Genomic DNA, 27,282 nt, shown 5'->3' with positions numbered 1-27,282 from the left:
TAAAGATGTCAAGCATCTTAAAGACTCAAAGCAAACTGACAGCATCTGTTGCACATCTACCAGCAATGAGGCATGGGTCCTGATCCCAGGGACCTCACAGCTGTAGGAAACAACTATGTCATGGAAAGTACTGTTCTACATGGCAGCTCAAATTTCTAAGGGCTCATGAAGCAGTGTGTCTTCAAAGAATTAATTTACCTTTGCATGTATTTAATAGGCATTTACTGAGTATGTATTATGGGCTAATTGGGACAGAAATAAGAGCCAACTAGTTATCAGGCTCTCAGATTCTATTAGAGGAAAGTAACCAGGAAAAGGAAAGAGTACAATACGCAGAATAGTTCTCCTTCGATACCCCTGGGCGATTAGTTCTAGGACTGCCATGGATACCAAAACCCAAGGATGCTCAAGTCCCTTACATAAAATGTTGTAGTGTTTGCATACAAGCCATACACATCTTCCCATATACTGTAAATCATCTCTGGATTACTTACAAAACCTAATGCAATATAAATGCTACGTAAACAGTTGCTGGAGTGTGACAAATTCAAGTTTTGCTTTTTGGAACTCCTTGGAATTTTTTTTTGGCCCTGAAAATTTCAATCTGCAGTTGGCTGTGGGACCCATGGACACAGACAGCTGACTGTACAGGGTTTGGCAGGAATACAAAGATGGAATAATTACACTGCAGGGCTTGGGGCGGGGGGGGTGGGGCGAGGATCAGGAAAGGTTTCCAGAGGAGGCAAAGCCTGAGCTGAATTCTGAAAGACAATTACTGAGAAGACAAGTAGGAAAAGCAGTCCAGGTAAAAGCGAAGCTAGCCAAGCAACAGAGGTAAGGAGCTGGGCGTGATGGGAGTAGTGTGCGAAGAGCAGTTGGGAGGGGAAGAAAGAGAGAAAAACGGGGGCACAGGCTGAGCTCAGTGCATGTACGACTGTATGTGCTTTATTATTAAGAAGGCTGGACTTTAGCTTGTTGGCAAATGACAGGATCACATTCTCACTTTGCAATGATCACAGTGGCAGCGACATGGAAGATGGACTGAACTGGTGTAAAACAGGAGGAAAAGAGTCCAGTAAGCAAATCACTGTGATGAAGGTGAAAGCTTCTAATACCCAGGCTCAGTGGGGGCAGAGAGGAGCTGTAGTGAATATAGGCACTCTTTTCTTTAGTCCAGAACCCCATTCCTCATTTATTCTAGAAACAGCACCTTTTCTCTGGAGAATTATACTAACCTGCACTCCAGCCATTTGGTTCCCGTGGGTCGTTGCTATATTTTTATATGGCATATAAATTCACACGTTATATATATGATTTCTTGGGGTGGGGGAGGGGAAGGCAGGGAAGACACACGTAGGGGCTCAGGCTGGACCACTCACAGTCCCACGATCCCTTGACCACAGTTAACTGGTCTCAAGTGGGTGCCTGATGGGATTTCTGGATTTGGGACTAAGAAAGTCAAACTAGTCTTTCTTTAATGACTGTAAAATCTTAACGCTGTAAAATCTGGGACATGTCGAGGCCATGTTTCTAACCATGTGGACCAGAAAAGCAGACAGAGCTGGTCTGCAGTGAGAGAGAAAGAAACGAAGAGGACACACATGGGGACAGAGAAGGAGATGAGGAGACAGGAAGAAGTACTTGTATTTGAACGCCAGCCACTTCCTGCCCTTGAGTTCTTTGATGCTTCCGAGAGTCCTTCTAACACATTTATCTTATGGCTCATTTAGTTTGAGTTCCTGTCACTTTCAGCTGAAAGACCCCCAACTACTACTGCAGGAAGAAATATATAAATATGAGAGCTGCTAAAGGAAGAAGTAACGAGGCTTGATCATCCATTGAATGGATTGAAAGTTATGGATATAAACAGTCCCATGGACAAAGGCACCCCCGAAAAAGTGCTCTGAAAACCATCCAGAGTTTCAAAAACTTGAAAATAGGAACTAGTTCTCCCAAATCCCATACCAATATTTCGACAGAGCATAGAGCTTCCGTTTAGCACTAACTCAATTCCAACTCTTTCAAATACTCCATTCCTTCCACGTTTAATCCTTCATCATTCAGCTTTAAAATCTGCTTCACTGGTTGCTGAGGGGCAAGGGTGGTGGTGTCACAAATACACAATCTGTGGCATTACTTTCATGGTTCTTTCATGCCCTGGTTACTTCTCCTCAGAAAAACTAGCCACCCAAATAACTTCCAACAGCATATGCAAAAGGTAATTGGGATGTTTTCACACACAGACTATTTCTTCTTTGACAACACAGACCAAACGATCAGATGCAAACGTCTAAGCATATACTGTATGATCCTAGATTGTCTCCAATAAATGATTAATGTTGCTCATTAAGAAGGAAAAAAAATTAAACCCAGATCGAATTTGAGTCACCCTGATATTACCTACTACGAGCAATCTCTGGGTCTGGTTCAGAACTTCCAGACCAAGGCCTCACCTCATCTGCCTACCACCCTCTGCTGGACCAGGCCTGGTGGTCCAGCATGTAGAGGAGGCTGTGCTGACTCCAAGGCCCCAGGTCACAGAAGCACCTGAGGTGGTCCAGGGGTTGCAAACATTTATTGTGCAAGTCAGATCAAACTGTAAAGGGTGACAGGGTTCACTGCTGGGGATGATCTGCACCCTACCAAAATTTGCACTTCCCAAGACATCTGTGATGTTATGAGAAATATATGTTTGGTTCCTGACACAGAGCACCTAAAGCTCTTGAACTTTTGTGAGTGATAGGAAGTCTTTTATTCCTGACACTGAGCTCCATTTAGGAGCTCTATCACCTTGGAAGCTCCCAGGTGATAGAAGCCTCTTTTGTTCTAAATAAGGCGACTTATTGCGGAACTGTAGATAACTTCAGGACGGGGGCCAGCTGCCAGAAAGACAAGTCTTGACTAGAAACCTAGAACTTTCAGCCTCACTCCCACCATCTCTAGGAATGGGAGAGGGCTTGGAGACTGAGTTAATAATCGATCGTGCCTCCCTAAAATTCCCTCAGTGAGTTTACAATAGCCAGGACATGGAAGCAACCTAAGTGTCCATCCACAGATGAATGGATAAAGAAGATGTGGCACACATATACAATGGAGTATTACTCAGCCATAAAAAGAAATGAAATTGAGTTATTTGTAGGGAGGTGGATGGACCTAGAGTCTGTCATACAGAGTGAAGTAAGTCAGAAAGAGAAAAACAAATACCGTATGCTAACACATATACATGGAATCTAAAAAAAAAAGGTTCTGATGAACATAGGGGCGGGACAGGAATAAAGACAGAGATGTAGAGAATGGAGTTGAGGACCCAGGGCGGGGGAAGGGTAAGCTGGGATGAAGTGAGAGAGTAACATTGACATATACACTACCAAATGTAAAATACACAGCTAGTGGGAAGCAGCTGCATAGCACAGGGAGATCAGCTCGGTGCTTTGCGACCACCTAGAGGGGTGGGATAGGGAGGGTGGGAGGGAGAAAAGAGGGAGAGGATGTGGGGATATACATATGCATATAGGTGATTCACTTTGTTATACAGCAGAAACTTAGATAACATTGTAAAGCAATTACACTCTAATAAAGATGTTTAAAAAAAAAATCCCCTCAGTGACAAGGTTCAGAGAGCTTCTGGGTTGGTGAACACCTCCATGTGCCAGGAGGGTGACGTGACTCCACAAGGACAGGAGCTCCTGTGTTCGGGACACTTCCGGACTTCACCATACATACCTCTTCCTCTGACTGCTCACCTGTACTCTTTATCATAAACCAGTAAACCTAAGTAAGTGTTTCCTGAGATTTGTAAGCCATTCTAGCAAATTATCAAACCTGAGGAGGGGGTCTTGGAAAGCCCTGATTTGTAGCAAAGTCAGAAGCGTTTGACCTGGAGACCCACTACTTGCGATTAGTGTCTGAGGGAGTGCAGTCTTGTGGGACTGAGCCCTTTATCTATGGGGTCTGTGCCAGCTCTGGGGAGTTACTGTTAGAACTGAAGTGACTTGTAGGCTACCCAGTTGGTATCCAAAGAGAATTGTTTGGTGTGGAAAACCCATACATATGGGGTCAGATGTGTTATGAACAGAGAAAGTTTTCCTTTACCATCAATTACTTTGTTTCTGTTCCTGGCATACATCTTGATTCCTATACCACATTTCTGCCTTTTGAAACCTTCCCCATACTTGAAGGCCCTCCTCAAGATCCACTTTTAGCTAGGAAGCTTTTCTTCCTCCGGAGTCACACAATCTTGCAACAATGAATGTTGATGTTTATCATAATGTATTTTCCACTACTTATGGTGCTGTATATGTTTAATCTTCCTCACCACACTGTGAATTCCAGAGAGCAGGAACCACTAGTTGAATCACCTCTTGAGCCCCACAATACTTCCTGCAAATGTTCTCAATTAATAATTGTCTAATTAATGACCTTTGAATGAATAAAGTAAAAATGCTTCCTAGGGAAAACGCAGAGCAGGAAGGCTATGTTGCCATTCAATTCATGCAGCTGCAACACTCACGGACTCAGATATAAAGGCAGAAGTGTAAGGGGCGACAGCAGAGCGGCTGTATTTAACAGGGTAAAAGAAATAAACAAAAGCCTCAGGACGGATGCCGAAAAGACATTCCGTACTCAGCCATGTGTTTGGCCTGAAACAGCGCTGCCTGACAGAAATATGATCCAAGCTACATATGTCATTTAAATTGTGTCTACAGGCACATGAAAAAGTAAAGAGATAAAACAATTTTAATAATATTTTAATGTACCCTAATACATCTAAAAAATTTATCTTTTTTTTTTCTCATACTAATTCTTTGATGTCTGGTGTGTATTTTAAACTTACAAAAATCTCAATTTTGACCAGCCACCTAGCACATGCTCGAAAGCCACATGTGGCTAAGAGGCTGGTGTATTGGACAGCGCAGGTCTAGAACTCATCTCGTTTGAGGCCAACACTTAGTTTTCAAAAATGCACAAAGTGAGCGATGAAAATGATGGTGGTTACACACTGTAAAACAAGTCTGAATGAAACTGCCCTTCAGATGGCACAGGCTGTACAGAGTAAGACTTCCCCCTACTTTTTTCTGAGTAATTTTTGTAAAGGCAGGTTTTTGGTATGGCAGCATGACTCTTTAAAGGAAACTGCCTTGGGCTTCCCTGGTGGCGCAGTGGTTGAGAATCCGCCTGCCAATGCAGGGGACACGGGTTCAAGCCCTGGTCTGGGAAGATCCCACATGCCACGGAGCAACTAGGCCCGTGAGCCACAACTACTGAGCCTGCGCGTCTGGAGCCTGTGCTCCACAACAAGAGAGGCCGCGATAGTGAGAGGCCTCCGTACCGCGATGAAGAGTGGCCCCCGCTTGCCACAACTAGAGAAAGCCCTGGCACAGAAATGAAGACCCAACACAGCCAAAAGTAAATAAATAAAATTAACAAAAAAAAAAAAAAAAAAAAAAAAAAGGAAACTGCCTTCAAAAAGTAACCATTTTATTTTGTTATGATGTCATTTTCTCCTGCTCACAATTTTGCCAACAAATTTATGTAACTAGAAGAGGGATTAAACACCTTGACGTTCAGCAGTTCCTAACAATGCTTGTAAATAAAATAAAAAACATTTAAAGTGAGTTTAATTAACAAGATCGAATTGTTCAGATGGCTCTTACCCTAGCTTATGGAGATATGAGAAGGTTGATCATGACTTTAAAAATGAGCAACCTGAGTAAAAAAGAACATGATCCTTAACAAAGCGATCTTGCAGATATCTGCATTTCCCCCAAACTCTCCCTTCTTACTCTTTCCCATTTTCTTTACTGCATAAAACCCAACAAATAGAAAAAAACACTTTACAACCATGTACAGATAGTAGCGGCAATCAGAAGGCCTAGAACTGGGGCCAAAAAGCTCTCTCGCTGGATGGTCTTGGCTGATTCATTCCTTAAGCCTCATTCTCCGTGGTCTTAAAGAAGAGGGTCTGAACAATCTGAGTTCAGAAATGTCTTCCAGCTCCAAAGTGCTCACTTGGCACCTGGAAGGTACCCAGTAAACACTGAGGGATGAAGAAGAAAACAGAAAAAGGAGGAAGAATTCATTTGTTTTTCTCTGCATGTATTTCAGTGTGGCTCTGGGGGAAAGTAAGACACTTGTGCCAGAAATGACAAAAGCAGGAAAAGTGAAGGGTCCTAGAACATGCCTGATATTCTGAGGGCCATCGGGGAGATCCAGAACTGGGCTTCTGAAGGCAAAGCTACTGTGACTGGGACAGTTTCCTGTCTTCCATCAATAAAGCATGCGTAACACAATTAGATAGAGATCTTACACATGTGTCTTCTCCCTCTGTACCACCTCTCTGCCAAAATCCAATGTTTGTCAGAAGAAGGTGGCTAACCAAACAAGCAACGTCCCCTTTTTACCTCCATCTGCGATACCTCTAAGACAAAAACCTTAGACTCAAAACTACAGTCAGACCAATAAGGAAAAACACACCTATTTCAACTCCGAAAATTATGAGACAAAGGCTCTGTTTTATTTATTTATTTGTTTTTGGCTGCATTCGGTCTTCGTTGCTGCGTGCAGGCTTTCTCTAGTTGCAGTGAGTGGGGCCTACTCTTCGTTGCGGCTCACGGGTTTCTTACTGCGGTGGCTTCTCTTCTTGCAGAGCACAGGCTCTAAGTGTGCAGGCTTCAGTAGTTGCAGCACATGGACTCAGTAGTTGTGGCTCATGGGCTCTAGAGCGCAGGCTCAGTAGTTGTGGCGCATGGGCTTAGTTGCTCCGTGGCATGTGGGATCTTCCCGGACCAGGCTCGAACCCGTGTCCCCTGCACTGGCAGGTGGATTCTTAACCACTGCACCATGAGGGAAGTCCCAAGGCTCTTTGTTTTAAACTAACGAGGAGGCATAAAGCAGGTGTCTCCATGTTTGTCTAAAGCTTATTTTTCTTTTTAAGGGAAGTAGAACACACTCCAATAAACACTGCATAATATGCTACTGGTAAAAGGATTAATAGGTATGCACTCAGCCCATGCTAAAATAAATGTTTCTCCGCTCTGGAGTACAAATTTACAAAATGTAACACCAAAGAGAAAAATCCAAATGTATAGTACAAAACAATTTATACAAGGATAAATTTGTGTAAATTTTCCTTTCTATTCTAATATGCTACATACCCACGCAATATAAAAAAATGTTTAATCTCACTTTTAAATGTCAACCAGAAGAATTTTTTTTTCCCTGTCCTAATACAAGACTAGAAAAAATAACTTTTAAGAACAAAAGAAACACAATTTGGCGAGTGTACGTATGTGTCCTCAATGCCATCACGGGCAGCAGTACCACATGAGTACCTGCTTTCTCTTCTGAGTTTTCATTGGTTCTTCCCCATCTTTCCATTCCCTAGAGCAGGATGGGTCCCAGGGTGTTAGCCTCTACTCTCAGGTCTTCTATTCCATTTAATCCTTTCTTCCTTGACAACATAATCAATACCTCTTCCTTTACCTCCTATCTCCTTCCCACAAGAATTTACCTGACCTTTCTAGGGCAGACTACAAACCTTGTACAACCTGCTAGGTATCTCTATCAGATGCTTTGCCATCATTTCCAATTCAACCCACTCTAAACCTGAACTCTGACTCCTCTTGCTGTATTGTCTTCTCCCACATGCTATAAGCACCCAAGTCCTGGATACTTTAGTTCTGCAATGTTTTGATCATTCTTCCCTTCCTCTTCTCCAGTCTCATGGCACTGTGCCAGGGCAGGCCCTCATTACCTCTTTCCTGGCACATTTTATTCAATACCATCCCGAGCCTACCCACTGACCAAACCCAATTTATTTTATGCTCTGCTTTCAGATTAACCTTCTGAAAGGGAGCCTGAACTATGCCATTGCCTTGCTCAAAATAGGCAACAGAGACACTGAATGTATCAAGGTCCAACCCTGGCGTCAAGATCTTCCACAGCTGGATTTGGTTTCAACCTCCTTCTTTTTTTCTTTTTTTTTTTGGCGACACCACATTGCTTGTTGGATCTTAGCTCGCCGACCAGGGATTGAACCTGGGCCCTTGGCAGTGAAGTGCAGAGTCCTAACAACTGGACTGCCAGGGAATTTCCTCAACCTCCTTCTGGATGTGTCACCCAGGATTCCCCTTCATGTACCAGTAGCCCATCTCTATGCTATGTCATTCTCTGAATACAGCTGATATTTTCTCCATCTCTCGGCACATCTGTCTACAATCCAATGACCAAATGTATGTGGGATGTTAATAAAAAGGTCTTGTGCAGTTTTCACTAAGTATATCCATAAGTATTTAATGTTCTTGAAGCTACTGTAATTTATCGGGTTGTTTTAAATTTTTATTTTCTAATTGTTCATGCTAGTGTAAAGAAGTACAATTTGTATTTTCACCTTTTTCTTGCCTCGTTGACACTTGTTACGGTCTAGAAGTTTACTTAGAGATTTCTTAATTTTTTTCAAATATATGACCTTATTATCTACAAATAAAGATGCTTTTGCTTCCTCCTTCCCAGTCTGAATTTCTTTTACATCTTTATTGGTGAATTTCTTTTATTTTTTTTTCTTGCCTAATTACACTGGCTAAGAGCTCCAGTCAGTGTTGAACAGAGGTAGCTAGAGCAATATCCTCGCCTTATTCCCCATCTTGGATAGAAAGTTAAATACGATGACAGCTGAAGATGTGTAATGGATGCCCTTTACCACTTTAATTAAGATTTCTGTCTACTACTAGCTTGCTGCAAGTTTATATCATAAATAAGTGTTGAACTTTGTCAAATGCTTTTTTCTGCATCTACTGAGATGATCACATGGCTTTTCTTTTTTCTTCTGTATGAATTACATTTATTTTTCATAATAACTTTTTAAAGGAGTTTAGGTTTACAGAAAAATTGAGCAGCTAGTGCAAAGAGTTTCCACATACTCCCTCTTCTTGAACACTCCCTCGGCAGTTTCCCATTACTAATAACTTGCATTAGTGTGTTGTATTTGTTATAAATAGATAAACCAATATTGATACATTATTAATAACTAAACTCCATACATTAAGGTTCACTCATTGAGCTGTACAGTCCTATGAGTTTTGATAAATGCATAATGTCATAATCCACCCTTAAAGTATCATACAGAATAGTTTCACTGCCCTAAAAATCCTGTAATTCACCTATTTATTCATCTCTCCTCTCCTCTCGCTCCTCCTGGCAACTACTGATTTCCTCTCTGAAGGCATCCAAGTATGCACTGAATTTTAATTTGGATTTAAAGTGGATCTGGCAGGGACTCCTCAGGCGGTCCAGTGGTAAAGAGTCTGCCTTCCAATGCAGGGGACGCAGGTTTGAGCCCTGGTCGGGGATCTAAGATCCCACATGCCGCAGGGAAACTAAGCCCGTGTGCTGCAAACTACAGAGTCCACGTGCCCTGGAGCCCACACGCCACAACTAGAGAGAGAAAATCCGCAGCCACAACTAGAGAGAAGCCCGCACACCACAACTAGAGAGAAACCCAAGCAGACCACGCACCGTAACGAGAAAGTTCCTGTATGCCTCAACAAAGATCCCGTGTGCCAAAACTAAGACTCGACACAGCCAAAAAAAATAAAATAAAATAAAAAATAAAGTGGACCTGGCATATTGTAAGTGCTGAATTAAAGATAGCTATTATTAATTGTAACAACGAAAACAGCATTGTAAGAGTACAGTTCCAGGGATGGATATAAAGAATGTGAGATTTTTTTCCTTCATAACAGTTGGGTAGGAATAGTGATAACTCAACCAAATTTTCAAAACGACAAAATTTTCAAAATGACCTCCTTTCTCCTAATCAGCACTTCTACCTCAGGATATTTTTTAGTAAAATGTACAAAATCCTTACACATAATAGAAACAGTAAATATTGCAGTTAGGTGATGATTATTTACCATCATCATGTAATTAGACATAATTTCAATAACTGCCCACACAGAGAATAATGAAAAGATATTCCTTAGGAAAACACATATTAATGACAAGAGAATCCAAGTTGGTGTACAGATTTGTAAGGTCCAGTGGGCACTTTCCCTTTGGGGTCAGGCCTGAGAGAAGCATCAGGATCATGACCACAGTTTGCTTATCCATTCCCTTACTGAAGGACATCTTGGATGCTTCCAGTTTTTGGCAATTTTGAATGAAGCTGCTGTAAACACTCATGTGCAGGTTTCTGTATAGACAGAAATTTTCAACTCATTTGAGTAAATACCTAGAAGTATGATTGCTTGGTTGTATGATAAGAATATGTTCAGCATTACATGAAACTTCCATGTTGTCTTTCTACACCACTTTCCATTCTCACCAGCAACAGAGAGTTCCACATCCTCACAAGCTTTGGTCTTGACAGATTTTTGGATTTTAGCCATTCTAATACGTGTGTAGTGGTATCTCAGTGTTGTTTTAATGTGTAATTTCCTTATGACATATGATGTTGAGCATTTTTTCATGTGTGTATTTGCCATTTGTGTATCTTCTTTGATGAAGGGTCTTTTCTGGTCTTTTGCCCATTTTATTCCATTGGGTAGTTCACTTTCTTACTGTTGAGTTTTAAGAGTTCTTTGTATATTTTGGATAATTGTCCTTTATCAGATTAGCTTTACAAATATTTTCTTCTAGTCTGTAGCTTTCTTTTTATTCTCTAAACAGTGTCTTTGCAGAGCCGAAGTTTTTACTTTTAATGAAGTCCCATTAATCAATTTTATTTTTATGGATAGGCTTTCGATGTTGTATCTAAAAACTGATCACCAACCCCAAGTTTTCCAAGATTTCCCTTATGTTACTTTCTAGAAGTTCTATGGTTTTGCATTTTATATTTAGATCTATGATCCATTTTGAGTTAATTTTTTGTGAAGGGTATAAGGTCTAAGTTCATTTCTGTGCATGTGGATGTCCAGTTGTTCCAGCACCATTTGTCTCCTCTGTACTTCATTTTGATATTTTCTGCTAACCTATCTTCTAATTATTTAACTCTCTCTTCAGCTGGACCTATTCTGCTGCTAAACCCTAAGTTCTTAATTTTGGTTTGGGGTTTGTCAGGGTAAGAATTTCGGTTGGTTAATTTTCCAAATTTGTTTTGTCACTTTATATAATTTCCAGTCCTCTCTAACATTTAAAAATCTTTTACCTCTTTGAATATAATAAGCATAGTTATTTTAAAGTTCATGCCTAACAATTTGAATATCTGAAGTATCTGTGATTCTACTTCTCTATTATTTCTGTTAGTTCTTTTTTTCTTTTTTACATCTTTATTGGAGTATAATTGCTTTACAATGTTGTGTTAGTTTCTGCTGTACAACAAAGTGAATCAGCTGTATGCATACATATATCCCCATATTCCCTCCCTCTTAAGCCTCCCTCCCACCCTCCCTATCCCACCTCTCTAGGTCATCACAAAGCATCAAGCTGATCTCCCTGTGCTATGCAGCAGCTTCCCACTAGCTATTTTACATTTGGTCGTGTATATACGTCAATGCTACTCTCTCACTGAGTTCCAGCTTCCCTTTCCCCTCCATGTCCTCAAGTCCATTCGCTACGTCTGCGTCTTTATTTCTGCCCTGGCACTAGGTCCATCAGTACCATTTTTTTAGATTCCATATATATACATTAGCAGTTCTTGTCCACATTGCCTTATCTTGCAGTGCACCTCTATCTTTGATTGGATGCTGCACATTATATTATTTAAATGCCTTGTAGAATCATTAGAGACAGGATTACATTTGCTTTCCTGCCAGGTGAGATGGGGACCTGCATTCTAGGATCACTTTGGTCCATTTTTAATGCTCAAGACTTCCTGGATCACACAAAGAAACTTGCAATCACACAGCAATCCATGTGAGGACTGGTTTACTTCTGTTTCACCCTTACACCCCACCCAAGGCTGGGTTGCAAACCATGTTGCCAACCAAAACCATAAGAAGTTTGCCAAGGATTCCACCTCTGGAAGACCCTGAATTCCAACACTTTTCCCCCCTAGGTCCCCTAGACCCTACAAGACTGTCAGAAACACAGCTCTGCCTTTAAGCTACTTTTGTCTGAATGGCAAACACCCAAATACCAGATTCACCTCTCTACATTTCCACCTCCTCTTAGATCTTGGTCTGGTAATTGTCCATTAACTTGGTATTTTTCCAGTGTCTACAAGTATAGGTTTTTAATATTTTGTCCAGTCTTAGCTGCCAGTTCTGCAGAAGTCAGAACAGGACTCTTCATCCTATGAGTTCCACAAACATTTTCCTCTTGTGGCCTTTAACACAACTGATTTTATATTGTGCATATGCTCCTTACCCCAACCGTTTTAGAATGCTAGGATCAGGTATGATTCATGCAGCACTTGGTCCCTACCCAGAATATTTGTTAAATCGAAACAACCTGTCTTCTTTGGTGCTTTTGCTAATTATTCATGTTCAAAATCTCATTGTTTTAAATCAATAAAATTTCATGCTTACATAATCATCATTAAAAATATCTTTCCATTTCCCATTTGCTTTCAATATTTACAGTTTCTGCAAGAAAAGGCCTTATCTATTTTAGTGTCTTTTTTAAAAATCTGACTCTATTATGTCATTTATTTTATTTCAAGATGATCTTTACACTTTCCAGATGTGTCTTATGGCATGCACATACATATTTAAATGTGGTGATTTAACATTCATTTTATTTTGATAATTTCATGACACTTCTTAGGAACTATCAGTAGGACACCTAGTGAAACCACCATACTATAGATACTGGATAGAAAATAACCAGAACATTTTCTGTGTATAAAACAATTAGCGACTTTTTAGAAAATGTGTTTTTGTGCCTCTTTTTCATTTCACTGTTTCTCCTTCATTAAGTAACCATATGTGGAACTGCTCAGGATTTCATTGCCTTTTTCTGTAGGGAAAGAATGAAATATATCACAAGGTTGACTGTCTGTTCTGAAACTTCTAGGAACCAACAACAAGGGAAGGAAGAGCTACTTAAGGGGAGCTCCCATCTTTCTGAGTAGCAGAGACATTTTTGGTTGCAAATTTTAGGGATATATCCACATCAATAATTGCTCAAGGAGAACCTTCCAATCCCCCAGATTTGGCCAGGATGCCAGTGCTGATACTTCTAAACATCATATATTTCCTCTTTCTTAAAAGATTTCGTATTATTTGTTCAATGTATGCCTTCCTTCTTGGAGCTGGAACTCTTAGTGCCAAGGACCATTCCTATACTGCCTTCAATAAACATAAAGGCTAACATTTAGCAATTTTGTGGCTTTCAATACTTCAAAAGCTAAGTTAGATTTTCCTTCATAATCCCAGAGGTAAGTAAACCTAACCTATTCTGGATTTCTTCCCCTCACCCAACATGCCTTAGATTCTGACCAGATAATGTGTGTGGGTGTAGCCTGACTTGATCCCATCTCAAAAAACAAAGCTATAACCAGCATCATTGGTCAGGGGCTTGTTGCATTTTTCCTTCCTTTTGGCACCAAGTGTCCCTTGGATACCCAATAAAATACTCACCAGTAATAAAATCAGCCTTCAGTTATTTAGGAGTTGGTCATTCAGATGCCCTGCTTCTCATTTTCTTCTTTTCCTACCTACTCTCTAACTTTTGGGCTTCTCACTGGCACACATGCCGTCAAAGGCTGGCCACAACAAGGGGGCTAGCTCTAATGAGTGGACTTTGTGATTGGCTAGAAACTCCAAAAAAAGCACATAAAGTTGGTAGATGGTTGAAACCCTAAAAGTTTGAAGAATTTTTTTGACGATATCGATTATTCTTAGTAGGACCCAGAAAAGACAGTTTGTGCAGTCAATAACCATAGTTACTAACCTATCATTATGTTAACCGTTTTTGTTTTTCCATTTTCTAGGTAGTGATATTATCTAGTTCTCCGCTTACCCAATCTGTGAATTAGGACATTTTAATTCATCTCTCTGAGCCTCATTTCATCATCAATAAAACAGAAACAGTAACCAAACAGGTTTGTTCTGACCCAAGCATTAATTCCCAGAATGAAATAATGTATGAAAGTGCTTTGTAAATGTAGAGGACCATTCGCATTTTATATCATTACCAACATTAATTGTTTGCTCATGGTTTAAGTTTTACATTAGAATGCCAATTTGTCTTCTCAAAAGCAGAGGTGTTTCACATGGGTTACTGTGATGGATACAATTCAGGATTTTGGCGCACCTGGCCAGCATGCATGCCAAATTCCGTATCAGTGCTTACCTTGGGAGGTTTCCTGAATGATGGAAACAAAACATTCCGCAGCAGAAGTAGAGCAGGTTGTCAACACAGCAGCCACACGTCAGAAGGAAGCAATGAAAGAGAAAAAAAACAAGGGAAACTCAGCATCTTGATTACGTGATCTGAAAGATATTCTACTTCACAAAGATCTGGAGCCATATTCACTTCATGCCTGAGGTGATAAACTTTTATATTTGTTCAAAAATATAGTGTGGGCATCAGTTTCCTTCCTGGTTTAATAGAATGTATCCAGTCATTAAGAGGTATTTTTAATGATTCTTAAAAAGCCAACAAAAAGAGCATCAGAATAAAGAAAGATGCTGCAATCATACTGCATGCGGTCAAATACTTTAAAATCAATTTTCACATTTAAATTTTTGTTAAATTCGCCTTAATATATATCTATATTTCTTTTGAAAAATAATAAATATGGGATTTTTTTCCCAATTAAAAACCACGGTTTAGATGACAATTTTCACATATTTCAACCCTGAATAAAAATTTAAAAGCAAGTTACATCCTTCCTTATCACCAACAACACATGTATTCTTTATCATTCTTTTTTTTTGTGGTACGCGGGCCTCTCACTGCTGTGGTCTCTCCCGTTGCGGAGCACAGGCTCTGGACGTGCAGGCCCAGTGGCCATGGCTCACGGGCCCAGCCGCTCCGCGGCATGTGGGATCCTCCTGGACCAGGGCATGAACCCGTGTCCCCTGCAGTGGCAGGCGGACTCTCAACCACTGCGCCACCAGGGAAGCCCTATCATTCATTTTTTGCATTCAAAAATGACTGAAACTGCATCCGGAAAAAACTCGGAAAAGGAAATAGTTTTCAAAGTAACAAACTGTTAGGCTTACTTGCTTTGTAAGTGTTTTGATCATATACAAAATTGAGCTGAACTATGATTTTTATGGTGTGTAATCCTATCACAGGGTCTTGGCCTTCTTGATGTGGTTATTCTTAATCAACCTCCAGTATCATCAATTCAGAAACTGCAAAATTATTGTTAAATAGAAATGCGGGAATTTTTCCAGTGGCTTTAATCCTTCTTCACAGGGAATAGAATCATGAGAATAAGAAATGGATTTTCCAGGGCAGAGGGCATGGAAACCAAAAGGTACAGGCAAAATCAGCATGGTGCTCTTTCTCCACCATTGTGTCTAACACTCCCCACAGAACTTTGAGGGCCCCAAACAAAACCCAGAGCTCAGAATCAAGGAAAGAAACTCCATGGATTCCACAATCAGGTAGGTAACTCTAACCTTTAAATCTAGGGAAAGAAAATCATGACATTTCTTATAATGATGAAGATAAAAAATTATCTTCTTGAAATTCCATAAATTAGCTAAAAAGTAAATGAGTCCTTATGTTGTGACCCCAGGAAGGCACGACAGGAATGTGATTTTTGTCTTCAGGTTTTAGAGAGAAACTTCCTATAAAAACTGGTATCTCTGGCTGCTATTAAGCAAGTCTCAACGTTCTGTGCATCTGTCCTTTAAAACAAGATAAACATTTATAGATGTTGTTATAAAATTGTACGAGTGTTTTTAATTCTAAGAAAGCCATGGGTCTTTGCTCTGTGCATAAAACTTGAGGTTTCTGCCAAGAAAATGTCCTTAAGTGGAACAACTGCTCTAGAAGGCATCTGTTCTGAGCAGGTAGAACAATGATGAAAACCTCACGCACAGTACCTTTGACAACGCCTTCTCTTATTTTGCTTGCTTGATTTTTAAAAAGCCATTTAAATCATGGCTTTATTTAACAGGGTAAAGAAAAGCCACTTGACTTGGCTTGCGATAAGGCAACCATATGAAACAGCATGGGCCAAATTAATAAAATATATGCTTCGCATTTAGGCTACAATGAACCGAGTAATCTAATGGGGGTAGAACATGCTAACAGAAATCCCAGGGATTTCTCCAGGGTTCTCATGTGCTTCAGGACTGTACAATAACCGTCACCAGCGGCACAGAACAAGTGCTGGTTTGTAGCCAGTAGTACACTGACCTCCTTCGCTGTCCAATAATAGAGCTATCCTTTCCTTATTGACATTTCAATACAGTTTTCTTTATTCCTATCAGGAAATCAGTCCTATTTCAAGATTTTAAGTACTTTGTAAGTGTATCCCTCTTTCTTAGAAAGATAGCACATAATATGGGAATGCCAATGTAATTCTGCTACCTTCTTTTGTGTTTCTAAGGATGGTTTGTTAAGAATAAAGGGAGACTGGGATGCATGGGGAAAAGGCGAGCCACTAAGTGAAACCGCCACTACCCAAATTACTCATCGTTTAGTTTAGAGCAAGGATCCTGGCTACAGAAGGAAAAGTAGGTCATTTAGTTGATCACAACTGTACTTCATTAATTGGTAAACAAACATTTCTTGAGGTTTGAATTAGGTGCAACTAAGTTATCCTAATTCAGAACCATAGTTTACTGCCCCAATCCCCAGAGGCTATATATCATTTTTTTGGGGCCTGTGAAGAAAAATTTTTCCAACATGAGTAATACTGACACTACAACCAAATATGGCATGCTGTCCTTTGGGGAAAAAACAACTAATGTGATATCGCAATGTAAAGATAAAAATTCTCACACATGTATCTATGAAAGAAAATAAATAATATAAAAATCTATCAGAAACATAATCAATATTAAATACATTTTTTTTAAGTTACAGCCTTTGTTGATTATATCAATAAAGTCTTATCAACAAAGAGTTCCATCTAACTCTGTTAGGTCCAGCCTATTGCTGATACCTGAGTGGCTCACTTAGAGAAGGAGGTGATATTCCTGGCTAACAAACATCCAATGAACTGCAAAGAACATCCCTTTGCAAAACACCAAAGGTTCCTTCCTCTCCCAGGACAAGCAAGTTGATGGATCTCTTCAAGGTCACCCACACTCTGTGCATTTCTCACACAACTCAAGTAATTTCCATGCCTTTCACCCCCTTTTGCCCGCTAGAATTGTCTCCTCTCCAACATCCAGCTCAAGGCTCCACTCTCTCAATTCCCATCAATTGTTTGAGAGCACCTTGGCCTTCACTACCTCCGATACCCCAGGATTCCTTTGGTCAACAAAACAGCTTAACACTCACGAGCACACATAAAGTCCTGCAGCCTTCAGTGATTCTGTCTGAATTGGAATCTCGTGTATCCTTAAGGCCTAAACCCCTTGCAAGCAGAAGCTATGCCACTTGCATGATCTCAGTCCCCAATGCCACATATTTATGTAGAACTGAAATAATTATAAGAACTCAGAAGTAATTTTTTACATTAATGGGTTAAACATAATCTAGATGTGAGGATTTTCTACCACCACCACCTCAATCTCACAATTCCAAAATTTGGGGGCAAGATTTTTTTTTTTTTTTTTTTTTGGCCATGCCACGTGGCTTGTGGGATCTTAGTTCCCCAACCAGGAATCAAACCTGGGAATTCCCACGGGGGCAAGATTGCTTGCGTTTAATAGCAGAGAAGATGTCAAGGATTGTCAGAAAATGTAGACTGTTTCCAAGGTCTTGTTTTAAAATAATTATTTCTCTAGATCAGCATTCATACAGAGAAGTTCAAAGGGATGCCAACGAGGGTCAAGCCCTCAAAACCTTCGTAGGTCAACTAGGTTCAGAAATGCAGGTTCAGTCTGATGAGAGGAGAGGAGACACACACACATGGAAATGGGGCTGTAAAGATAAGCTGGATCTATATTGGGCCAGGTCTTGAAATGAACCGTCAGTACTTAATTTAGTAGATAGTACAAACCTGAAAAGCTTAACAAGAGAGTGAAATAAATAAGGCAGTATAAATAGCATATTACAATGACAGCAATCCTATACAGCTGTCGTTCTTTCCTCACACCTCACACTGAAAGATTTCTGGGACAAGGAGCCTTTTGGCCATTATTTACAGCCTATTGACTACAGTGAGCTACTTACAAGTTAGATGGCCAAAGACCCTGATGTCCTCAAGCCCTAACCCCAGTCAGTGCTTCAAGAGACATGAATGATCAGTGACTTCTTCTGAAACAGAAAGTTCTCTTCCATGTGCTAATGATGTCATTGATTGATGGCTGGAAACTGCCACAACCTATATCAGAAAGATACAGAGCTAAATGACATTTGACTCCTGGAGATTACTCTAAGGACATATACTTTATAAAGCCCTTGATTTTCACTTCCCACTTGGAGAGCTAAACATTGGGTCACAACAGAGTCCAAGTAATCCTGTTAACCAGCAAGCGTTTAATGAGTACCAATTCCTACACTGCACATCATAGGTGCTCTGAGGGATATTAGAGGAATGAGGCATGATCTCTGACCTCAAGAAGCTTAACATCTTGTAACAGAGACAGATACATACGTGAATAACTAATATCAAGGGGACTGTGATGAGTGTCAAAGCACAGGTAGAAACAAAGAGCTATATTCAGTCAACAAATATTCAAACACATACTGTGTGCTACTTTGTTGAGGTACAAAAATAAATTAGACACGCTGCCTTTCAGACAACAATAAATGGAACTTATACACATTCTGTGATGTGCAGAGACGCCCCAAAGACGGAAATATGAACTGGGAAAGAAGAGAAGTTTCTCAGAGAGGGAAATCTAGAAGGCTGAATAGAGCACCCAGCTGACAGGGTGAAGAAATGGCATCCCAATAGGGAGAACCGTGTGTGCAAAAAGCATCAGAGTACACAGCTCGCTTGAGGACCAGAGCATCATAGGACTGTTCTGTCACCGAACTCAGTAGTTTGTCCACAGAAAGAGACAGTGGGACACGGGATGATACAGGGTTGGGATTTGGTTAGATAGGGGGGTATAAAGGTTCATCTTCAATGACAGTTGATTAACTTTAGTTTGAAGATACATTTATATACTTGTATACCAACAAATGAACATATTCATATATTTAAAACATATAACAAGCACTTCTATGAGTTATAAAAAGCAGATGGGATTACATATTTTGAAGAGCCTCTGAAACCATCCACAAGAAGAATGCAAATGCCAAAAGCATTAAATTCCAAGACAAAGCCTGGTTCTAAAACCTTTAAAAAGAGGTATTAGAGTCAGCAGGTTATAAGGCTTATATGAAGCTACAGCAAAATTTTCCGAACACTGATGAAGCTGATTCCTTTTTTTTAACGCTTTATTTGATATTTTGGAGCACAGCCGATTAACAATGTTATGGTTTTTCAGGTACACAGCAAAGTGACTCGGCCATACATGTACATGTATGCGTTCTCCCCCAGACTCCCCTCCCATCCAGGCTGCCCCATAACACTTAGCAGAGTTCACTGGGCTATACAGTAGGTCTTTGCTGGTTATCCTTTTTAAATAGGAAGCTGATTCATTTAAGGGGAAATGTTACCAACCAGAGCAGACTTTTAACACCAATATATCTGGTTTGCTTGGAAGAGTATGTCCTCTGGAATCTACTGGGTTTAAGGTATGTTTAATATTGTTTTCCTCCTAACCTCCTATTTTCTAGAAGGCTTTGATTTTTCTACCTATGAATTTTTCTGACGGTGGTGCTTTCCAAGAACTCAAATCCCTGTGGTTGGACGGAGGCTGATACAGTCCAAGGGGAAGATCCAATAGAGCACAGCTGGATCGAGAAGGAAGTCAAGTCAGGAGGAAGATGACAGACTGGGGGAAAGCAAGAAACTCGTGGCCTGGATAAAGTGAAAGAGCAAAGATGGTGTAGTGGCAGCAAGAGAAGATGTTGCAGTCAATGACTGAGGTGTAATATTTCAGAACGGTAGACTCTAAGCTGGTCATAGCAGTGTGTCTGTGAAATGGAATGGACGATCATCACTTTAATTAATAACTAACACTTATGGAGCTCTAACTATATTTTTCTGTTAGTTCTACCTGATTTTACTCATTTAACATATTTGATAACCCTATTAAGTTCCCTTTATTATTTTTTTTCAGATGAAAAAATACTGGGTGTAAGGTACAGAGATGGCACGACTTACTCAAAGTCACACAGTTAATTGGCAGCAGCGCCAAGATTCAAGCCCAGGTTGTCTCTGGCTGTAGAGCCCCCCCCCCCCAACTCATAACAGCAACAGTACATTGCCTCTTTTGAGTCTAGAAGATTTTAGTGAAAGCTCTTTGAGCCTAGGCTAGGGTCCTGGATAGCAATCTTTGTGAATGTTCAATGATGTGGCTCATGTGTCCACATGGGTCATCCACGTGGTTAATGGCATCACTTAGCTCTGTGTCGAGGTCCTTCAGGAATGTGTAGGAGAATCTCAAAGGAGGAATGGCTCTTACATGCAAGAGAGAAATGGCTGCTCCATGGCAGTGTAGAGTCAGAAGAAGGTGGCAAACTACCACCTTCCCTGGGGGAGTAGAAAATTGAGCACCCTTGGAGAGGGCTATGAATAAAGCCACAAAAATGTGTATGTAGATGTGCTGGGAGCAAACGTCAGGCAGAGGAGAGCAGAAACAAAGTTGGAGAGTACAGGGTATGCTCAGGGAGCAGCAGGTACACAGAGGGGATTGAGAACAATCAAGTAGAAATAATAGACAGCAACCAAAGTACAGAGGGCACTGAGTGCCACTCAGACTTTGACTTCTCCCAGAAGCAATTGTTATGGATGGTTTGTGCAATGAGTGTAACACGGCCAGATGTGTTTTAAGAGCGTGTGATCGAGGCCACACCATCTACAGAGTCAGCAGTGAGATGTACTGGTGACCCTCTACTTGGCAACGGCCGCAGCCTGTGTGGTGTGTAAGTTGGCACAGAGGCAAAGGCAAGAGAAAAAGTAGGATGGAAAGGAGAGAGCAAACAGATGATTTCAAGGAAGATTCTGTAAAATGTGTTGACTGACGTGCCCCACCACCTGACCTCCCCTCTACATCTGCAAGGATGGAACCACCGCTGCGTGGTGTGGAATGACTTCTTATGGTCCTTCCGTTGCAAACCTTGGAGCCGCCCTGATGAGATGAATGAAGGAACAAATGGCTTCAATTATCTTCATATTTTATATGTTGTTGAGTTTAAAAATTCCAAATGCATCTGCAATTAAAAAACCCAATCATCCCAATATTCCTTCAGTGTGAACTGCTTCTTTTAAAAATTTACCACTCCATTTAACTTGCTCTCATTTTCAATAAAACTCAAAAAGAAAAACTGAACTAAATTGATACCGGAGTGGAAAGACTTGTGGCTTAATTTTGGCGGGGCAGGGTGTATATTTTGGACTACATCTTTCTAGCATAACTACATTTGGCTGGAATTTCTGCAAGAAGTAAGACAGGATAGTGGTGAAGATTTAAGGATTTGGAGCCAAACAACTCTAGCTCTGCCATCAGCTAGCCATGCTGACTTGGGGCACATTTATGTAACCCCTCTGAGCCTCAGTTTCTGTGTTTATAAAATGGGGAAAGAAGGGGAGTTCCCTGGTTGCCTAGTGGTTAGGGTTTGGTGCTTTCACTGTGGAGGTCCGGGTTCGATTCCTGGTTGGGGAACCATCCTGCATGCCATGCAGCGTGGCCAAAATACAAAAAATAAATAAAAATAAATTTAAAAAAATAAAATGAGGCTAGAAAAGCACCCCTTCAGGACCACACTCAGTGGCCAGGATAATGCTACACACCACTGGCACATAGTTATTGTTCAATAAATGTTACATGCTATTGTTGGTGCTACAACAAACAGCCCTCCTGGATAACGAATGCAAAATGTTAACAGCTCCAACTAATTTTATCTAGGAAAAAGTTACTGGGAGCTGAAGAACAAGAGCACTTTCTTTTGGCAACAGAGAAAACTTATGTTCATAAAAATGAAGAGAAACATGATGTTTAAAATACGCTCTTCAAACAAGGACACCTGAATGTCAACCATTGTTGGAACGTCGCCCACGGATATATGGATGGTGTTACACTCTTTAAAAAAAGTTCAAGGGGCTTCCCTGGTGGCACAGTGGTTGAGAATCTGCCTGCCAATGCAGGGGACACGGGTTCGAGCCCTGGTCTGGGAAGATCCCACATGCCGCGGAGCAACTGGGCCCGTGAGCCACAACTACTGTGCCTGCGCGTCTGGAGCCTGTGCTCCGCAACAAGAGAGGTCGCGACAGTGAGAGGCCCGCGCACCGCGATGAAGAGTGGTCCCCACTTGCCGCCAACTAGAGAAAGCCCTCCCACAGAAACGAAGACCCAACACAGCCAATAATAAATAAATAAATTTGTTTTTAAAAAAAAGTTCAAGATGTTCAAAATGTTTTGATGTTCAGAAATGAGTTTTAGAGGAAAAAAAGAATACACCAGCATAAAAGTGAATACAAAATATTCTGAGTCTCGAGTGTCCTTGCTCGGAAGACAGGAATGACTGAAGGGGTCGGCAGCAACGAGGACCACCTGGGAGCAACAGAGCAGCAGCCCAGGACCGGGAGGAGACCCCAGGCCCAGAAAGGTGCCTTGCATTCTATTTCCTTCAGGGATGGCATACCTCAAAGGGATGTATAATAGTAAACTCGTGAGGGAAAAAACGCTCACTATGTTGTCATGACACAGTGATTTCTGGCTATGACAGCACTTCTAAAACAGGGGTTTTTTTTCCCTTAAGGAAAAAAAAAAAAAGGTTTTTAAGAAAACATGTATGATAAAGGAAGGAAAAGAATAGAGAGAAAAAACAAACCTTGGAAATAATTAGATAAACATATATGAAGTTGAACACCCTTATAAGAACTAAACTAGGATATTAATTTTTTTTTTAGCAAAGAGCCAAGAGCAGGTGCATAATGGCCAACACTTCAGCATACATCATCAGGCTGATCTCACTTGACATCTGGCCCCATGCACTGCTACATCCATGACACCTGACAAAGTGACCACAGGGATAATGATTTAATCTTAAAGGTAGCCTTTATTTTAAAATGACCTAGTATTTTAAAATTTGTCATTTATTTTCCCAGTCTGAAGCTGAAGAATCTAGAAGTACTATTTCAGGACTTGGAAAGCTGGCATTAAAAAAGGTCAGGGCAGGAATAAAGACACAGATGTAGAAAATGGACTTGAGGACACGGGGAGGGGGAAGGGGAAGCTGGGACGAAGTGAGAGAGTAGCACTGATATATATACAGTACTAAATGTAAGACAGACAGCTAGTGAGAAGCAGCCGCATAGCACAGGGAGATAAGCTTGGTGCTTTGTGACCTCCTAGAGGGGTGGGATAGCGAGGGTAGGAGGGAGACGCAAGAAGGAGGGGATACGGGGATATATATATATATGCATACAGCTGATTCACTTTGTTATACAGCAGAAACTAACACAACATTGTAAAGCAATTATACTCCAATAAAGATGTTAAAAAAAAAAAGGTCAGCGGTCAGCATTAGAAACAGAACCCAAAGGAGCAAACAGTTCTGGGCCCTTTCCCAAAATAACACCTTGAATTTTCAGCTGAGTACCAAAGCACAGAACTGCATTACCCAAGTAGGATATGCCCTATAGGCCACGAAGAAGATTTACAGTTTGAAAGCTTCACTACTGTAGTCCACTGAAATGAACAGCGAGACAAGGTGATTTAAAAAAAAAAAAAAAGTGTCGTTTTGTTAGTCTTTGTCAAAAACATTTTCTGTTATCATCAAAAAGAACACAATTAAAAAATGCTGGCAAAGGTGTGGAGAAAAGGGAACCCTCCAACACTGTTGGTGGGAATTAAACTGGTGCAGTCACTGTGGAAAACAGTATGGAGGTTTCTCAAAAAACTAAAAATAGTACTACCTTATAACCCAGCAATGCCACTCCTGGGTATATGTCTAAAAAAAACAAAAACACTAATTCGGAAAGATTCATGCACCCCAATGCTTATGGCATTATTTACAATTGCCAAGATAAGGAAGCAACCTAAGTGACCATCAACAGACAAATCGATAAAGAAGATGTGGTGCTATATATACAATGAACTGCTACTCAGCCATAAAAAAGAATGAAATGTTGCCATTTTCAACAACATGGATGGACTTGGAGGGTATTATGCTGAGTGAAGTTAAGTCAGACAGAGAAAGACAAATACTGTATGATATCACTTATATGTGGAATCTAAAACATAAACATACTAGTGAATATAACTAAAAATAAACAGAGTCACAGATATAGAGAACAAACGAGTGGTTACCAGTGGGGAGAGGGAAAGCGGCGAAGGGCAAGAGAGGGGTAGGGATTAAGAGGTACAAACTACTATGTATAAAATAAATAAGCTACAAGGATATATTTTACAACACAGGGAATATAGCCAATATTTTATAACAACTATAAATGAAATACAACCTCTAAAAATTGTGAATCACTATGTTGTACACCTGAAATTTATATAATATTATACATCAACTAAACCTCAATTTTAAAAATCTGCGTTTTAAAAAATATGAATAGCAGTAATAAAAATTTTTTAATTACAAAAATATTTTTCTGCAATAAAGATGTATCAACTTTATTATAGAAGAAACTTCTGAAATAAAGTGAATAAGAGCAAAGTCTTAGAATTCCCATTGGAGGTTTTCTAATCACTTCAAGTTTTATAAATTAATTTTATTATTTTACAACTCTGATGATCCCCCAAAAATGTTCTAGGGTTGTAAGAATGTATAAATATAATAAAATTGCATTTTTAAAAATCATCATTTTTTTCCTGCACAGATATACAAGCTCTCTGCCACCCAGCAAGACTCAAGTTTTAAAGACATAGGCCAGGGCTTCCCTGGTGGCGCAGTGGTTGAGAGTCTGCCTGCCGATGCAGGGGACACGGGTTTGTGCCCCGGTCCTGGAAGATCCCACATGCTGCAGAGCGGCTGGGCCCGTGAGCCACGGCCGCTGAGCCTGCGCGTCCAGAGCCTGTGCTCCGCAACGGGAGCGGCCACAACAGTGAGGCCCGCGTACCGCAAAAAAAAAGACATAGGCCATACCATCTCCACTGACTAGGCAGGGAGACACAGTGATGACAGTCTACTTGAAACTGACTGAAGCCCTCTTGGTGTGCATCAAATGGCTTGCAAATAATTTGTATTCAGTGAGCTCTGGTTAAAGGACCCAATCAGCCAATCGGTGAGTTACCAATCTCTCCTAATATCAGGTTTATTCTACTATGACACTAATAACTATAAATACACTTCTAATAAAAATTTTGTATGCTAAAATTATTTTTCTTAATAAAAAAATTTAATGTCATTCAGGTTGAGCCTGAACTCTAAATACCCCAACCTCAGAGGCGGGGAGAGGGATTGGAGGCTGAACCAATAACCAAAGGCCAATGATTTAATCACTCATGCCTATATAATGAAAACTTCATAAAAATGCTAACAGATGAGTTTCAGAGAGCTTCCGGGTTGCTGAACACCTGGAGGTGCTGGGAGGGTGTGGTACCCAGAGAGGGCACAGAAGCTCTGCACCACTTCCCACACACCTCATCCCACGCATCTTCTCCATCTGGCTGTTCCTGAATTGTACCCTTTTACAATAAACCAATAATCTAATAAGTAAACTGTTTTCCTGAGTTCTGTGAGCCACTGTAGCCAATTATCAAACCCAAGGAGGGGTCTTTGGGAACCTCATATTTATAGCCCAGCAGTCAAAAGCAAAACTAACAACCTGGGAACTGTAAATGGCATCCAAGGGCAGTGGGGGTGGCGGGGGCAGCCTTGTGGGACTGAGCCCTTAACTTGTGGGATGTGATGCTAACTCCAGGCAGACAGTGTCAGAATTGGACTGAACTGCAGGACATCCCGCTGGTGTCTGCAGAGAACTGGAGAAGTGGTTGGTGTGGGAAAACCCCTGCACATTTGGTGGCCAGAAGTACTGAAAGTACTGAAACAGATTTTCCCCTTTACAGTGGTTACTATCTGGATGAAATCTGGAAATATCACCCAGCCCCTCACTCCTTACATTGTAGTTTGAGGGTTGGTGACAGGCAGTCCATGTTACAAATGGTGGCAGACCAGTTTGTTACTGGTCCTGGAGGAGGTAAGAATCTGTTCCAAGGTCCTGGCCAGTCTCACCTTCATTTAGAGGTAAAATGCCACAATGCCTCCCTCCTCCGACATTTACAAAAGTATCCATCCGTGATGGACTGGAATTAAAAAAGAAAATGAAACGATCCTTCTGAAAGTTTATTTTTTTAGCATTGCTGCCCAGAAGCCAAGTAGAAGTTTTGTAAGAAAGTTTCATTTCTACATAATGAACTGGTTAATAAAAAAAGATTGCTACAGTAAAATGCAAAACTTGAGTGGAATACATGAGCATATCCTCAATAACTATTAACCCAACATAATGATGTTCATTCAGTATATATATACTTCCAAAATGAAAACGGGTACACAAAGCAAACAGAATGTTTAGCAAGCTATGTGGCACTATTTTACATAATTACTATCCACTGATAATAGCTTCCCTGACTTTTCTTTCCCTAATATTGTCAAGGAAAATACCTGAATTGCTCCCCCTAAGGAAAATACAGCCAACTACAGCTGTGGCTGTCAGGCCTCTGAGAAGCCCCTGGTGGTCTCTGTGGAGCGTCCTCCAGGCCACTGCACGGAGCTCCAGTCTCTCAACGCCACGGCTGCATTTCCCAGTAGCACGGGGGAGCCTGGCAAAAACTCACACTAGATGAACCAAAACAAAGTTGAGAAGAGAAAACATGGTTCTTGTGCAATTTTCTTGCTCTGTCTTCAAAAGTACCATGCAGCGAAGCTCTCAAAAAAAAAAAAAAAAGAAGCAAAGCAGCAGTGAGCACCGACGCCTGATTTTAAATCTAGAATTAAGCACCTCTGTGAGGCCATTTCAGAGTAGTTCTCGGCTGCCAGTATTAGACAAGACCCCAATTAATATGCTGTTTGGAAGAACGATACATTTAACTATCTGGTTTTACTCGTATTTCCGGGATTAATTTTCCACTTATGTGGCAGTCTGTACCTTGATAGCATATACTTATGATACCATGCTTTTAATAACATAAACAATATTTACATTTTCTACATGAGGCAGTCAAAACCAAACATCACGCTACATGCAACAGCTTCACG

At 40.7% G+C, this 27,282-nt stretch overlaps 1 protein-coding gene across 1 annotated transcript in view; it reads right to left on the bottom strand.

Moving 5' to 3' along the window:
* Window positions 1-27,282, bottom strand: part of KIF13A (kinesin family member 13A) — a 215,293-nt gene that overhangs the window by 111,330 nt on the left and 76,681 nt on the right. The window contains exon 3 of the mRNA XM_065886006.1: window positions 14,233-14,245. Coding sequence (XP_065742078.1) covers window positions 14,233-14,245 — 13 coding nt within the window. The remainder of the gene's footprint in view (window positions 1-14,232; window positions 14,246-27,282) is intronic.

The sequence above is a fragment of the Phocoena phocoena genome, chromosome 10, assembly GCF_963924675.1.
Source record: "Phocoena phocoena chromosome 10, mPhoPho1.1, whole genome shotgun sequence".
Classification (NCBI taxonomy): domain Eukaryota; kingdom Metazoa; phylum Chordata; class Mammalia; order Artiodactyla; family Phocoenidae; genus Phocoena; species Phocoena phocoena.
Note: the sequence above shows the minus strand (reverse complement) of the source record. Positions and strands in the feature narration are given on the sequence as shown.